The sequence below is a fragment of the Metopolophium dirhodum genome, chromosome 7 (assembly GCF_019925205.1).
Source record: "Metopolophium dirhodum isolate CAU chromosome 7, ASM1992520v1, whole genome shotgun sequence".
Taxonomy (NCBI): Eukaryota; Metazoa; Arthropoda; class Insecta; order Hemiptera; family Aphididae; genus Metopolophium; species Metopolophium dirhodum.
Genome location: NC_083566.1, coordinates 11,988,385 through 12,005,612, shown reverse-complemented (window position 1 = coordinate 12,005,612; position 17,228 = coordinate 11,988,385). Strand labels below are relative to the sequence as shown.

The 17,228-nt window shown below is 27.1% G+C and overlaps 1 protein-coding gene across 2 annotated transcripts; it reads left to right on the top strand.

The window, feature by feature from the left end:
* The first annotated feature begins 94 nt into the window (after nt 1-94).
* LOC132949064 (endoribonuclease Dcr-1-like) lies at nt 95-16,592 on the top strand. Of its 2 annotated transcripts, XM_061019823.1 has the most exons (21): nt 100-389; nt 1,309-1,520; nt 1,584-1,725; nt 1,801-1,929; nt 4,305-5,177; nt 5,251-5,384; nt 5,467-5,698; nt 5,792-5,943; nt 7,453-7,594; nt 9,274-9,510; nt 9,589-9,768; nt 10,659-10,872; nt 10,934-11,106; nt 11,164-11,348; nt 11,404-11,657; nt 11,718-13,079; nt 13,137-13,454; nt 13,513-13,733; nt 14,763-14,928; nt 15,480-15,555; nt 16,138-16,592. In XM_061019823.1, exons 2-21 carry the CDS (start codon nt 1,345-1,347, stop codon nt 16,292-16,294), a joined length of 5,523 nt encoding a protein of 1,840 aa, XP_060875806.1. In that variant the 5' UTR covers nt 100-389; nt 1,309-1,344; the 3' UTR covers nt 16,295-16,592. The 2 variants fall into 2 exon arrangements, 1 of the variants encoding a protein (XP_060875806.1); XR_009665067.1 differs by lacking the exons at nt 15,480-15,555; nt 16,138-16,592 and adding an exon at nt 13,904-14,050 and having other exon boundaries at nt 95-389; nt 14,763-14,901.
* The last annotated feature ends 636 nt before the right edge of the window (nt 16,593-17,228 follow it).

Below are 17,228 nucleotides of genomic sequence, written 5' to 3'. Positions count from 1 at the left end.
TTATACCTTGTGATTGGTGTATTATGATTCGTGGGTGAAACTATTAATTAAACAATATTCTGTTATCGTATGATTTAATTTATTTATTTTTATTTCACTGAAAACAGAACATTACTGAAATACACGACAATTATAAACAAAGTGCATAACAGCAAAACAGTCTGGAACAGACATCTTATTTATAAGTCCTTATATAATCCTAACTCATACCTCCGAACAGTCCGAACTGTTTGAAGTCGTACACTCGCACGGCGCTATGACAGAGCGACGGTGCTACGTCCACTGGCTTACACAAATTACAATGTATTGAGTTTTTAGAATCTAAAGATATTTTAAATAATTTATTTTTATTCAAGAGAGAGAGATTATATTCGTCAGTGACAATTTATGTATGTATAATAATTTGTTATTTAAGTAAATAAAATAATATAAATTTTTTTAAGTTCCACGTACCTTACTTAAATTATAAAATTATTATTATTGTTTTGATAAAAAATAAATGTTGTTTCTTATTATATAAATACGTAAATATAAATACTTTTAGTACCTACAACCAGTGACGCTGACTTCATATATCAGGTGATGCAGTTCCTTTACTTCTTAAAAGGATTTTTAAAGTGTCAGTAGGTGGGTAGTTGGATGAAAATTTTGGATTTTATTTCTCAAAATTTGTATAGTTTGGTGCCACTGCCTATAACATAAGTTATATATAATATATTATTATTAATAGTAAATGTAGATATATAGTATATGTATTTGTATTTTTTTTAGTCGTATATATGTACTAATAATTATTGGTATTAAATCATTATGTTACGGAAGCAGTGTTTTTAAGAAAATTACAAAAAACTTTGCACATATTATTTACTTTTTGTATTAGGTAATGACATCTAGTTTAGCTTTTACTCTCATACTATGAATGATGGTGAAATCAGAAATGTCCAGTCCTATTATTATTTAATAATAACCATTAGAGAATTTTATTTAATTTAAATATACATTTGACAAGAAATACAGAGTTTGAAAACTTGTATAACATTATTATTTTTATAGACCCATAATTGTCGAGTGTTGTAAACAATATTATAGGGAACTTGTTATGTTTAAACAATAATACAAATCTAACTGATAAATGAGCTAATTTGAAGTTTTCATTGTCTAAAACCCAAGTATGACCACCTTAATGTACGAGTTTTTATAACAAGTTTTAGTCATGAATTATTGAAATAAATGTTTAAAAATATTTAAAAAAAAATGTATTATATGTTATTCGTGGAAATTTAACATTTAATTTTGTTATTCAATTAGGAATTATCTATCACGATTAATTTTCAATTTAATTTAATGGCGTTAACATTTGGTGATAATATACATACTAAAACATTCACTCCTCAAGAATACCTAGTTGAAGTTTTGAGTTCAGCTAAAAACAAAAATGTAATTATTTCATTAGAAGGTATAACAAATAAGGTATTTGTTATTTTGAAACTCATTCGAGAACTTGCTTTTAAAATTCACAGGTTAGTCAACAAAATTAAAAATATTAACAACAATCAAATGATAAATGTATTCATTTTCTATAGGAAATCTGAAAAAAGAAAATGGACCTTACTTGTCTTAGAAGAAACAGAAATTGATCAATACACGTTTTCTATCAAGCATTTGACCGATTTAAAACCGTTAGTGATCAGATCAGTCAATCATTTGGATTTTAATAATTATGAGGTTTGGATTGTACTCTTCTTTTCCAAAAAAAAAGTTTTAAATATTTAACTATATTGATTTTGATTTTCCTTCCAGGTAATTGTCATTACTGAAAACCTGTGTTTAGAAATATTTGAAAAAAAATATTTACACTTTGACCAGCTTAACTTAGCTATATTCAATAACTGCCAGAAAATAATCGTGAAAAATAGTACTTATTTAAAGGTATTTTTTTTTTTTTAATTAGATTAATTATTTTGAATTCAGTGAAAACTCTATACAACAGACATCAGTAAGGAAAAAAATAACAAATATCTGTCATTAACAGGCTTAGGTGAGACGTAGGTGCTTAAATATACCGTGTGATTCATTTAACGTTATTCAAAAAGTATCAATGTTTTTTTCATGATTTCTAGTTATTTCAGTGAGTTTTATTTTTTAAAAAAAGTTATCATAATTTTTAAGTTTTTTTTATTTTTGAATTAAAACATGCAGTATTAATTTCATTTTAAAATGCAGAATATTTTTCTGAGAATTTCGATTATTTTGTTAATTTTGTTTTTGAGTATTTAAAGTTTAGATGAGCAGATTAGTGGACGAATGTTAGCCAGCCTATGGTTACCCCATACAACTCCGGAGTGTTCATATAAACATAAAATACTTATAACTCATAATCTACTCGTCCTAAATTTGATATGTATCGAAATATTTAGAAAAATATTCTGCTTTAGAATCTGAAATTAAAACTGGATATTATCATTCAAAAAAGTAAAAATTGTAACAAATGTTCAGGATAAAATATATATAAAAATACTGTTTTTTTTATGACTAGAAACTATGACAAACATTTTTTTCAAAAATATTTTTACTTTTTGAATTAATGAGTTTTCAATGAGAAAAGAATCACACGGTATTTAATATCAAGCATAGCTATAATCAGTGTCAGCCTGGCCATGGCTTGGGCCCCTCTGTTTTTTTTTTTAGGGTCTTGTAAATATTTTTATTTGATTGGCATGTGCCTGGTCTATATAGGAAGTAAGGACCCCTTAAAGTATTTATCAATATATTTAACCTTTGCTGAGCCCAAATGCTTGACTATTATAGTGTGAGCAAAGCACTGCAAGTTAAGTTAGGTTTTATATCTCTCCTTAAATATAATGGGCACGGACGAAGCCACGAGGGCCCCGCTCACCTGACCCTGAAGCAGCCCAGTCCACTGTTGGACTCAGTGATCATGAAAATGTTGCATATAAAAATATGCATGATTTATAACACCTACTATTCGTCTACTTATACCTATATATATATATATAAATATAAAACAATGATGAAGATTGGACATTTACTTTTGAAAGTTTACTTGAATAATATTATGATTATAGCTTATGGAATTGTCTTCAAAGTCAAAATTCTATAGGTATTATAAATATAAGTTTTGTTTTTGTAATTTTCATTTCTGTGTAATTAATAATTATTATTTATTATTTTGCAGTTTTAAATATTTCAATAATTTCATTGTTTGTTATTAAACGAATGATTTCCCCCCGTCAGGCTTCATGTTAATATTATACAGAGTGATGTTTTAAGCATGCTCATCCTATATTTTTACTTAAATTATACATATTATATTCAAATTTTAGGAATTTTTAAATACACTTGAAGATTATTGAATACTTGAGATTTTTATAGTATTTAAGAACGATGTTACAATATAAGCTTCTGTTTTTCAAATAGGAATCCTGTTTTTTTGCTATTTAATTATTCAGCAGATATTTTTTTTGAGTATTTTGATGCATCTAAATCAAAATTTGAATTAGTAGTTTTTGAGTTATATAACTTAGTGTACTAAGAATAATACGTGTATGGAAATTTGCTAAGTAAATTTGGGGGATAGATGATTTGAAAATGTTATTAATTAGTACTAATTACTATTGATCTGTCATGATAAATAATTTGTAAAAATTATCTTAGTATACTGAATAGTAAATAGGTACTATATCTAATATTACTTAGAGTTTTTTATTGTAAAACCGTTTTTAAGGATTATTATCCTTAGTATGAACATTTTAATAATTCAGCAACTACTTATTAAAATTTTGATTAAAATACATCTACATTTACATAAACATCATCTGTTAAATAATTTTCAGTAAAATAGTAGATTCTCATTTGAAAAATAGGAGTATGTATGTTGCCACAGGACACTATTTAATAGTAGTACAAAAAATATCAGGAATTTGAAAATATGTTCTTTAGATATACTTTAAAATTCTAAAAAATAGAATTTGAATACATGTATTTTTAAAGAAAAAAGGTAGTTAGCATTTTTTCATCAACATTTCAAGTAAATTTTGTATTCCATTATGGGGCCCTTAAAAAAAAACTGATCCATGGGCCTTTGGTGTGCTAGGCCGACACTAGCTACAATTTTATTTAACTATGCTATTTAGTATTTTGTTAAAACTTAAAAATATAATTGGGATAGCCTATAAACCCCTGTTGCCCTGTAGGCAAGCCTAGGCTAAAAGATGTCTTTAAATAGAGGGTTTACTTTATAATAATTAATAAAGAAATAATGTTTCAATTTTATTTTTTTTTAGATTTGTGATTTTATTAAGCCAAATACCAAATGTAGAATTTTAGGTATTGTTCATCCATTATTTGAATTCGATTCTGATCCATTCTTCATTGAAAATCAATTGAAATTTATATCACACAAATTGTTTTCATCTATCGAGAGCGCCAGTGATATTGTTTCTATATTACGCCATTGTTGTAAACCTAAAGAAGTTCTCATTGAATGTGCTGTTCAAAAAGAAGATCTCACCAATATTAAGATAAAATCGATGGTTCAGAGTTTAACTCAATTTTTAACTGATCATAACTATGAGCCTGCTATCATATATGGAGATGATGAAGAATTTGGTGAAGAATTAAAACAAATACCTAACCCTAAAAATGAACCCTTACAAATGATAGCTGATTTTTTGGAGGTTTTAAAAACAATGGGTCCATATTGTGCAGATAAAGCTGCCTTGACACTTCTGTATATGGTAGAAAAATTAAAAGTTAAAACTCCATATGAAAGACACTATGTTTTGTTTTGCATTGTTTCTACAATGTTGATTCAAATAAGAGCAACGTTTGATAATATTTTTTATAATTATAGTAATATTGATAAAGTACTTAAATTTAGTTCTCCTCGTGTATTACGAATTATTAATACTCTCAAACAATTTAAACCAAAATCTTTTAAACCAGATAATAACATTGTTGAAGTATGCAAAGAACAAAATGAAAAAAAAGATAAAGCCTTCAAGTCTAAATCAGTAAGACGTAATTGGAAATTAGCTAGAAGATATGGAACTCATAGGAAACAAGGAAGATCAAGAGATCCGTATGAAGAAACTGTTTGTGCAATAATTCTTGTAAACAATAAAATGACAGCTTCTATTTTGTATTATTTATTTTTAGTGAGCATTTACATTTTATCAATAAAATTTATTTTAAATGAAGTAATTATGTAATCATTTTTATCTTCTTTAGGATTTGAAAAACAGTAATAAAGAAGATTTTGGTTGGATTCAACCTCAATACACAGTAGATAAAGAAGCAGACCCAATTACTGAACCTAAAGAATTTGAAATTGAACATAAAAAGCAAGAAGAAACTTTAAGAAGGTATAAATATTAAATAAAATTTTTTTTCAAAAAAACTATCCGTTTGTAATTGATGATTCAATATAAAAATGAATTATTTCAGATTTCGGCAAAGAGAATGTAATGTACTTATTGGAACTAAAGTATTAGAAGCAGGAATTGATTTACCCCGGTGTAATTTAGTAATTAATTATAATCTACCACTTTCATACAAATCATATCTAAGGTCTAAAAGTAGAGCAAAAACATTAGATGCTCATTATATTTTAATGTTTGATGAAGATGCTGCTTCAAATATTTTATCTCGTCTTAAACTGTATAAGGATATTAACCAGGTAAGAATTGATTTTAAATAATATTTTTACATAAATAAACTATATTATCTAACCAAAACATAATTAAAAAAATGTTGAATAATTTTTTTCTAGATGTTATTAAGTCATTGCACTTTAAAAGATATTGACATGGAAAAAGAAATCTATGCTGACAGGTATAATTGGTTTGTTACACCATTCAAACCAGGAAAAAATGAAGATTCAGCATTTGTAGATTTGGCAACAGCCATAGGTCTTGTGAATAGGTGATTAATTTATATTATTATTAGTTAATTTTACATTTTCCATAATATTTTATTTGTGTTTTTATTTATAACTTATACGTATGTTATACTATTATAGTATTATACATGACTAAATAAACAGGCATACAGAAAGAATAATATAAAATGGATAATGTAGATTATTATTATAGTCAACAATGTTTTAGCGTTTATTCCAAGTCTGGGGAACATATGCGCAATGTTATCGAGTTGATATGCCTGTTAATTTAGTTATGGTATTATACAAGAAGACTAGAATAAGGACACCAAACTCTGCTTCTGATAATGTCCTGAAATGAGTCGTACGATTAAACAGCCACAGATACACTAGGGTTGCTACTGTAACCCGTGTGGTATAGGGATTATTCATGTTTTTTGGAAAATATTTGCATTATTTCGAACTATGACCCTCATTAGATTATATAGCTTGTACGATTACAGGTTTATACATGTGTGTAAGTGTATATTTCATAAACATGTTATTCTTAAGAAACAAATTTTTAGTGTAACGATACATATATCGGTATAAAATGATTGTTTAAGAAAACACATATGTGTGGTATATCGAATAGTATTGGGCTCAAACTTGCTGTGAACAAAGATATTATATAGGTATAAAATAACTAGATATAGTGTTATTGGATTGTGTAATTTAATTATTTACACAAAAATAAAAATAATATTTATGAAATATAAACATTTGCATATGTAAAAATGCGTAATCGTACAAACTATAAAATCTAAAGAGAAGCATGGTTCAAAATAATGCATATATTTTCCAATAAAACGTAAAAAAACATGAATAATTCCTAAACTACACGGGTTAGTAGTAACCCTAGCATTCGCAGCACAGCCTGTGGCCGTTTAATTGTGCAACTTATTTCGATATGGTAAAGATTAGGTACCTACTTTAAATTATACATACCTACAATATAACGACCAGTCGACATACTAACATGATTAAATATTATAAGTACTCTTTAGTCTTTACCCTTTTTCCATAAATAAATCACATTCTAGACTAACCTAAAAGTAAGATATCAGAAATACAGAGAAATATTGATCATGAAATTTAAGATTTTTGACTGGGTAAAGTTAAACTGCTGAAGTATAATAGTTGTCTGTTGGTGGTGGTTGGGAAATATCAAACAAATATCTGTTTTTTCAATGAGACTTGACGTCCTTTTTAATATTTTACATTTTTAAAAAAAAAATTCCTTAGCACGCTTGTACAAATGAAATAAAATTGCTTTTTCCCAAGAATTTATAAACTGTAAATTAAAAAAATATATATTCATACTTTAAATCAGAATTTTAATTATATTTTACACACTTTAAGAGGTAACCTAAAAATAAATTTTTCTCACTCAGGTAGGTGCTTTGAATGAATAATAAAAACTATGGGTACTGGAGTGAAAAATGTATACACCAATGCTCTTCAAATGATAAAAATATGTTATATTTGTGTCTATAATATATTTATAATTTTAGGTATTGTGCAAAATTACCTAGTGATACTTTTACCAAATTATCACCAATTTGGAAGACACAATCAGTAGTATATGAAAATCAACCAATGTTTGTTTGTAGTATTCGACTTCCAATTAATTCACCTATTAAACATGATATACATGTAAGTATTGTATAAGTATAATAAATATAAATTTTGTTTTACATGTAGACGGAATTGTATTTTATTAGGAACTACAAAATGATGATGATAATATAAGCATTTAATGCATAAAAAGAAAATTAAATATGTAAAAATATTATTTATATTATTATTAAATATATCAAAAATACCAAATAATTTCTAATGTGAATGGATCATTCCATTTTTTTTTATAAAGAATATAAAGATGTTCTTAGCGTACCACAGGTTGAGAAACGCTGTAATAGAGTACCAGCTTGGCTTATTGAGTAACCAAGAAAGTCTAAAAGCTTATTAAAAGTAGTCGTGCAATGATGGACTTTAGGTGAAGTCACATGCTTACTGGATGCTTAGGTGTGTTAAAGCATAGATGTGTCTTCGATCTAAATAATAGTATCCCCTAATAGCTTATTAAGATAATTTTTAATATTATTAAAATAAAAAATTTGGCGAGTATGTACCTCTATGACCTCTTTAAAATGTGTTCCTACTATATAATTCTTCTAAATTATTTTTTTGTTTTCTTAAATGCATTTGCCTGCGGGCACCCACAGCTCCTTTTCAATTTTTTTTTTATGAACTTAACTCTAATTAATTTTTTTATATAGACTTGAACATTGATAATCTGGTGCTCTATGAATAATCCTTCTTTAATGAACTAATTATTGTGAATAGTTTTTTCTGTTTAAAATTTTAGACATTTTAATTTGAACTCTTTAGCGTGTGTTCTTACTATATAATTTTTTTCTAAATTTTTGTTTTATGCCATCTAAAATGAATTTGCCTGCGAGCGCCAACTGTTAGGGCGGCCTTTCACTTGTCAGGGACATGTTTTTAGGGACTTGTACAGGGTCTTTGTATTTGTCATGGACTCATTCACTTGTCATGGTCATGCATTTGTCAGGGACCTCCCTTAATAGATTTTCCTTTAGTTTAACAGAAACTATGGAGCTAAAACTATAGAAATATGTACTGCAGACAATGGGATACACTTGGATACGGTCCATAATTTATAGTATTATAGAATGATTTTTCAGATGGCACTTATCATCAATTTTTAAAAATCTCTTCAAAAAATCAACAACAGTTACATTAATTTTGAAAAAAATTTAAGGGGGGTGTGGGTGCTCGCAGGCAATTTCATTTTAGATGGCAAAAAAAAAAATTTAGAAAAAAATTATACAGTAAGAACACACGTTAAAGAGTTCAAACTAAAATGTCTAAAATTTTAAACAGAAGAACTATTCACAATAATTAGTTCATTAAAGAAGAGATCGAAGCCAGGAGGACTTTACATTGATGTTAAAAATGTCAGGCCCCTCAGAAATTTTAATGGAATTGCGCCTATACATATCTATTAAAAAAGATTGTGTTGATATATTTTTCAGATTTTTTGGTTACAATATCAAATACTTATGAGAAACATTGTTTTAAATGTTCAATATTTAATTATAAAAATTAAACATTTTATAAATTTTAACTACAAAATAATTTGCAAATATTCGTGATTTTTGATGAATTTTGTCACTAATAACTAAACTTTTTTTTTGGTGAATTATTAATGAAGATTGATTTAAGCCAACATTTTCATTCACGGTTGATGTAATAAAATTATTATAATTTTATTTGATTTAATATTCGTTTTTAACTTTTTTTGAAAGGGTCATCCAATGCCATGTGAAATTTTAGCAAAAAGAATAGCTGCATTAGAAGTGTGTAGACAACTTCATTCTCACGGTGAACTAGATGATACCCTTCAACCTATTACAAAAGAATCATTCCATGCATTGTACAATGCTGATGAAGTACTACCAGACGCTGAAGATGCTTTAATACCTTGGGACACGGAAGAGCCTAGACCTGGAACAAATAAACGCCGTCAATACTACTATAAAAGAGTATAATTAATGTTTTAAACATATAATATTGAATTGTGTTTTAAAGTAATTTCTAAACAATTATGAAATTTTTGTTAGATTGCTGAAGCCCTAAATGACTGTAGACCAGTTGAAGGCAAGCCTTGTCATTTGTATGCTATATTATTAAATATGAATTGTCCTGTACCAGAAGAACAAAATACTAGAGGGCGAAAAATTCATCCACCTGAAGAATCTATTCATGGGTTTGGGATACTTACAATGAAACACATTCCAAGTGTAAGTAAATATTTATAAATAAAAATATAATATGTATATACAATAAGTCCTCGTTTGACATACAGGTTAGGTTCCTAAAAAACACTACATTAAGTGAAAAAACGCTAAATGAGACTCTTTTTACACTTAATTGGAATATTATGTTTTTACAAGTATATAACATAGTAAAATGTTATACATAGTAATAATGATTTATTAGTAATACATTACACATGACAGCTATGATGCAGGATAGGAAAAATATTGTTAAACAACTTTTTATCGATTAAATGAAGAACCATTATGAGTACATATAACATATAACTTAATTGCAGCTCCCAGAAACACAATGCCTGTTCGGATGATACCAGGTGATAGTCTTGATAAAGGAATTAATATGCCTGGGTGGTGCTAGCGGCGCTACATAAATCTATTTATTAAATATAGTTACGATGTGCGAAAACTGGCGAATATAGATCATCCCGAGACCTAACTAGGTCAAACTTAATCTAACCTTTGGAGAGGACTTTATTGAATATTTTAATTTTCAAGTGAGATATGAGCACTTTTAATTTGTGATATTTCTCATACCCATTTCTTACTTGAAAATTAAAATATTGAATGAATGTCGACGCTTAAGCACAGATATTGTTCTTACTTAAAAATTTTATAATAGCCAATAGGTTAAATTCACTCTAATATCAAAATTAACAGCACACTATTGAAACTAGTAAACGAGCATTTCCTATGTTGTATGATGGTAAGACGGAGACAACAAATGCGTGGGCAGTGTGTCTTAAGTGTGTATGCACAATTGAATTACATATAAACTGTTACATTGTTAAACGAGGACTACATATTAGAGTTATTAGTGTTATAAATTATAACTTGGATATCAAATTACTATTTAGATTCCGCCATTTCCCATATATACTCGATGTGGTGAAGTATATGTGAGTTTAAAGCCTATTAAAACAGATATGTTTTTAACACAACATCAATTGGATAATATAGCCACATTTTTAAATTATACATTCACCAATGTACTACGTTTGCAGAAATGTCATGTGGCATTTGATCCAACTACTACTCACAATTGTTATTATATTGTGCCAACTCTTAGAGGTTGTATAAATCAAACTATTGATAGTGATAAAATTAATAAAACGTGTTTGATATATTATAGATGCAAGTGGATCAATAGATATTGATTGGAATTTCCTAGATAATATGCATAAATGTAGGGATAATAAACTAAGTATTATAACTAATGAAGATAGAATGAATTTCCAACCTGATATCGAAGTATTAAAAGATGCTGTTGTTACACCTTGGTATAGAAATCAAGAACAACCCCAGGTATTGTCAAAACAATTTGAATAATTTAACATTTATTTATCTTATTTTTCTGTTTAGTATTTCTATGTAGCAGAGATTTGTACACATCTAAATCCAAAATCACCATTTCCTGGTTCTATAGAAAACTATAAAACATTTGAAGATTACTATTATCTCAAATATAGTTTAAAAATACAAAATCTTGAACAACCTCTTTTAGATGTGGATCATACTTCAGCAAGACTAAATTTTCTTACACCAAGGTTTGTAAGTATACATAAATTACAAAATCTTTTTTTATATTATTAATGTTTTCAGGTACATGAATCGTAAAGGTGTAATTTTACCTACAAGTAGTGATGCAACTAAAAGAGCTAAACGAGATAATTTAAGTCAAAAACAAATTCTTGTACCAGAACTTTGTAATGTACATTTATTTCCAGCATCGATGTGGCGTAAAGCTGTTTCTTTACCATGCATACTGTATCGCATTAATGCTTTATTGTTAGCTGACGAAATTCGTACTATTGTTGCCAAGGATATATCTTTAGGATTGGTTAACTTAAGTTTTGGTATAAGACCATATAAATACAAATATTTTCTTTGTACTAATTATTGTTTAAATTGTATAGATCACATCTGGGAGCCTTTAGACTTCGGTTGGACCATGAAAGATGTATTAATTAAAAGAAAAGAACAAAAAGAAATTGGTATAATAAAAGTTGCTGAACCAGTTGAAACTGTCAAACAATTTGTGGATGAAGAGATAAAAGAAGAAAAGATAGATAAATCAGATGACCCTAATTGGATGGACATTGGAACATGGTCTAATGATATGGCTGACTTTGCAATGAATAATATTGATAATACAACAAAAGTGAGATATTCATCTCCAACTAGTTGGATGGTTCAAAGTGATAATGAGTCAAGCACGTTCAGTGATATTGATTCAGATGATGGAATTCAAGTTAATGGTTTACACTCTAACGGTTTACGTATAGAATTCAGAAATACTTATTTAGCTGAAGCTGTGGATGAAAATGATTCTAAAACAAATAAATCATTTTTTTTCAAAAACAATGAAACTCCTCAATTGTGGACTTGGAATGATGATTGTCACTCTGTAATTGAATATAATTCTAATCAACAAGACGAACAAATAATAAATTTATTTTACAAAAAAGATGATGAAATTATTATAAATCGAGAAATAAAAAGTAGTACCAATATTGACGGCTCATCTTTATTAAAATTACCATGGGAGTTAAATTCAAATACTGGTTATGGACTTTCAGACATCAATATTTTATCGAATAACACTCCATTTATGCCTGAAGATAGTAAATATATTAAAAGTGAAATAAATATAAACTATAAGATAATTGATAGTGTCAATAAAGTTCATAGTGTACAAACTGAAACATTTAGTTTCGATTTTCAGCCAGACTTGAACGATCATCCAGGACCAAGTCCTAGTGTTTTACTTCAAGCATTAACTATGTCAAATGCAAATGATGGAATTAATTTAGAACGTTTGGAAACAATTGGAGATTCATTTTTAAAATACGCCATTACCGCTTACTTATACTGTACCCATGATAATGTTCATGAAGGAAAACTGAGCCATCTCAGATCAAAACAAGTCAGTAATTTGAATTTGTATCGTCTTGGTAAACTAAAAATGTTTGGCGAACGTATGATATCTACAAAATTTGAACCCCATGATAATTGGCTTCCACCTTGTTATTTTTTCCCGCATAAATTAGAAAAAGCTCTTATTAATGCTAGTATACCAACAACCTTGTGGAATATGATAACACTTCCCACATTTAAGGATCCTACAGATAAAGAAATTGAAGAAGTTATCCAACAATTCAAAGTTGGCTTCTCAAATGAGGACATAGAAAATACCCCTTTATTTGTGCCTTACAACCTTGTTACTCAACATAGTATTCCTGATAAAAGTATTGCTGACTGCGTAGAAGCTTTAATTGGTATAGTAAATATAGTTATTAATCATCAACTTTTTCCTAAAATGTTTTCTTTTATAGGTGCTTATTTGATATCTTGTGGTGCTCGTGGAGCCTTACTATTTATGTCTTGGCTAGGAATAAGAGTATTACCTACGCTAGATAATTCAAAATTAGGTTATCTGAAACCACCATCTTCTCCACTTCTACGTAATGTTGACGATCCTGAAGGTGAATTAACAAAGTTAATGGATGGATTTGAATCTTTTGAGCAACATTTAGGATACCGTTTCCAAGATCGTAGTTATCTATTACAAGCTATGACTCATGCTTCTTATTATCCCAATCGCTTAACCGATTGTTACCAACGATTAGAGTTTCTGGGTGATGCAGTTTTGGGTAAACAAAAAAGAATATAATAGTTGTTTTTAATTCTAACTTTAATTTAAAATTTTAGACTATTTAATTACACGACATTTATATGAAGACAAACGTCAACATTCACCTGGAGCTTTGACAGATCTTCGTTCAGCACTTGTCAATAATACAATTTTCGCATCCCTTGCTGTTAGAAATGGTTTTCATAAGTATTTCAAACATTTATCTCCTGGTTTGTCTGACGTTGTTTGTAGATTTGTAACCATACAAGAAGAGAATGGTCATACTATTGATGAAGAGGTACCTAATTTTTATTCAATACTTATTTTTAATTATTATTTTTATTGTGATGCATTTTTATGGAAAAAAGTTGTGCTTCAAAAATACTATGATTTCTGTAGATATATAATTTATAAATTATGATACGTCTTTGAAGAAATTATTTAATTTTTAAATTGCACACATTTTAGATTCTGAGCGATGAATGTATTGATTTTACAATGATGTGTGTTCTTTTTTGTGTCTGTGTACACGATAAGTAGTCGAAATAATGCTTTGATTTTCAACTTCAGTATCTTGTTTCATGGAAAAGTGAATCTAGTTAGTGCTTTCTGGAGGTAAAAATTCCTATAAGTTTTTAAAATTACAGGGATTAACAAAAAAAAAAAATTAAATAAAAACAGAAATTTTTGAGCAAAATCGGTTTTTGACAAAATAGATTTTGGTTTTTGATTTAACCATAAGACAAATTACCGTAGATACATACATGCAATTTTCACTGAATGTTAGCATTTTCTATTGACCTCACAATTTTCAAAATATTTTTACTTGTTTTGAGCTGTTTACAGTCATTTTTAATTTTTTTTAGTTTTTTTCTATAAATGTCAATAAAATGTTTATCGTAGGGTCAAAAAACTTGAAAATTTAATATAAGGTCCGTAATATATTAGTACAATAGCAGTTGAAAAATATTAAAAATACAGTCACAATTTTTTTTATTGTGATATATCATTGAATTCAAATTTAACACCATCAATTAGTCAGCCACTTGTAATCTACTGTACAGCAAAGCGATACCCACTTACTCGTTTTAAAAAAATAGTATTTGTAGTTTAAGTATTAAGACCAACATTTAAATACACGGTTAATAATATTCTTCAATCGTTTTAAAATTCAGTGTTTAAATACTATATCACCACACAAAACCATTTTTTGTAAATGTAATGATTAGTCATTAATCTTTAATAATATAATGCTGGATTAATTTTGAGATAGTAGTGAGTTTCCAACATCTCTATATAATATTTAAACTTTTAAAACAATTTTTAGTTTTATTTCTTGGGAGAAGATGATTGTGAAGAAGCTGAAGATGTTGAAGTGCCTAAAGCCCTTGGTGATGTTTTTGAATCGGTTGCAGGAGCAATTTATTTGGATAGTAATATGTCATTAGATACAGTATGGAAAGTTTATCATAAAATAATGGAAAATGAAATGGGTAAGATTACATATTATGATCAATAAAATAATATTGTTTGTTTATTAACTAATTGCTTCAAAAACATATATTTGTTTACTAGCAATTTGAATGTTTTATTGTTTTTTAAATAATTTGTATACACTACGTTAGTATAGCTGTAAAAAACTAGTATTTAATTAATAAATATTAAAAAAGTATAAAAATAATACCAAAAAAATACTTAAATATTTAAAGACTGATTCTTGAAGTGAAGCATGTAAGTTATTTATTATCTCAAAATTACTAAAAATCTGAGTATATAATGCCAACACAATAATTACGTTTAAAGTGGAGTTGCAAATATGTTATTAGTATATATTATTATCTAACAGATATTAAATATTTATAAGCATGTACTTTTTAAACAGGCCTTAATTAATGAATACATAATAATTACCTACCATATTATTAGTTTTAAACGTATTAGTTTTTGAATTGATTATTATTATAAGTAATAATTAGGTGATATTTATTATATTACATATTTTTACTTTTATTAAATAACTACTTGCAATATATTTATGTTATAGAACAATTTAGTAAAAACGTACCAAAATCTCCTATCAGAGAGCTTCTAGAATTAGAACCAGAAACTGCTAAATTTAGGTGAGTAACACTTAAAAAATATTATTAAAAAATTGTTTTTTGATAGGAACACTGATCAGTGATAGATTTTCTGCATATAACGTGCATATTATATGTCATTTGAACCAAATTTTTCAGTCACAATATAATATATGAGTGATGGAAACTTGGGTTAACTAGATATACTTTTTCAGTGGGATTTAATTTTGTTAACATGAGAGCAGACTATGTATTGTCTCCACATACATTACATTTTCTATATATAATACTTATGTACAATTGCATCGGAGAAGTTTTGAGGTTTTTTTATATTTAGTTGATTTTTTTTTTTTATATCAACTTTAAAGTATTTATTATTTAAATTCAGAAGTATTGATGTTATGGAATAATTATTGTTACTTATTTGTTAATATTTTATCATGACGTAAATTAGAGTCGAACAGCATTTGGCCTAAAATTATTTTGGAGACATGATAATTGTGCCATTAAAAAAAGTTTTTGTCTGTAGTAGGGTACATGCATATAACCTAATACACATAAAATGTGTTAAGTTCTTAGGATATTTAATATTATTAAGATGGATATTTTTCCTATTATTTCTAGTAAACCTGAAAAGCTGGCAGATGGTCGACGAGTCCGAGTTGTAGTTGAAATATTTGGCAAAGGAGAATTTAAAGGTATCGGTCGTAATTATAGAATCGCTAAATGCACAGCAGCCAAATGTGCCTTAAAACATCTAAAGAAAAAGATAAAGAAATAGATTACAGTTTATGTACTTTACATTATACAGTATTAATTGAGGAAACAAGTATATTAAGTGCTATCTGTGAAAGTACCTATGAAATTTATTTTAGATTTAATAAGTTACTTCATTCAATTATTGATTATTTTGATATTTATATAAATTTATTTTAATTGTACTTGAAATACTTTAATTTTTATTCAATAAAAGTATTCATTTTTTGTATAAAAATATAAAATGTTTATAATTTGTTTTTCCTTTTATTGATTGATGTTTTAGATTTTGAGCATAGTGATGAATGTATTGAATTTGCAATGATGTTGGTTTTTTTTTGTGTCTGAAGACACTTTTTCTAGAAGAAAAAATGTTTTGATGGATGCTAGTTGGTACTTTTAAGAGGTCAAAATAAAATTTTTTAGTATTTTTTAAAATAATTGGGAAAAACTAAAATAAATATAAACGTTAGTTAAAATTTAAATATTATTATTAAAATAGTTATTTGATAACCTTTGTTACCAAAAATAAATTCTTTAATTTTTTCCTATAAAAGATTGATCAAAAAAATACCATAGAATGCTATTCAATATTTTTCCTTTTCAAACCGTCACAAGCCGTCATAAGCAAAGAATCATTTTTCGTATGCGGTGATTTATCGTTGAATTCAAATATAACATACATTACAGTAACTTACGTTACATTACAGTATTCAATGACAAGGTCTTCTATACCTACTATATAGTAGAGCGTATATCTACTTTCTCCCTTTTTAAAAATATATTCAAAGTGAAAGTTAACATTGAAAAATAATGGGTGTGCATTTACTTAGATTGTAATAAATGTAATAAATTATTTATTGCTTAATAGGTTTATAATTTTTTTTACTAAACTTTTGTTACCAGTAAGCTGACTGAGTAATCAAGATCTTATTAGTTAATTTTGATACATTACTTCC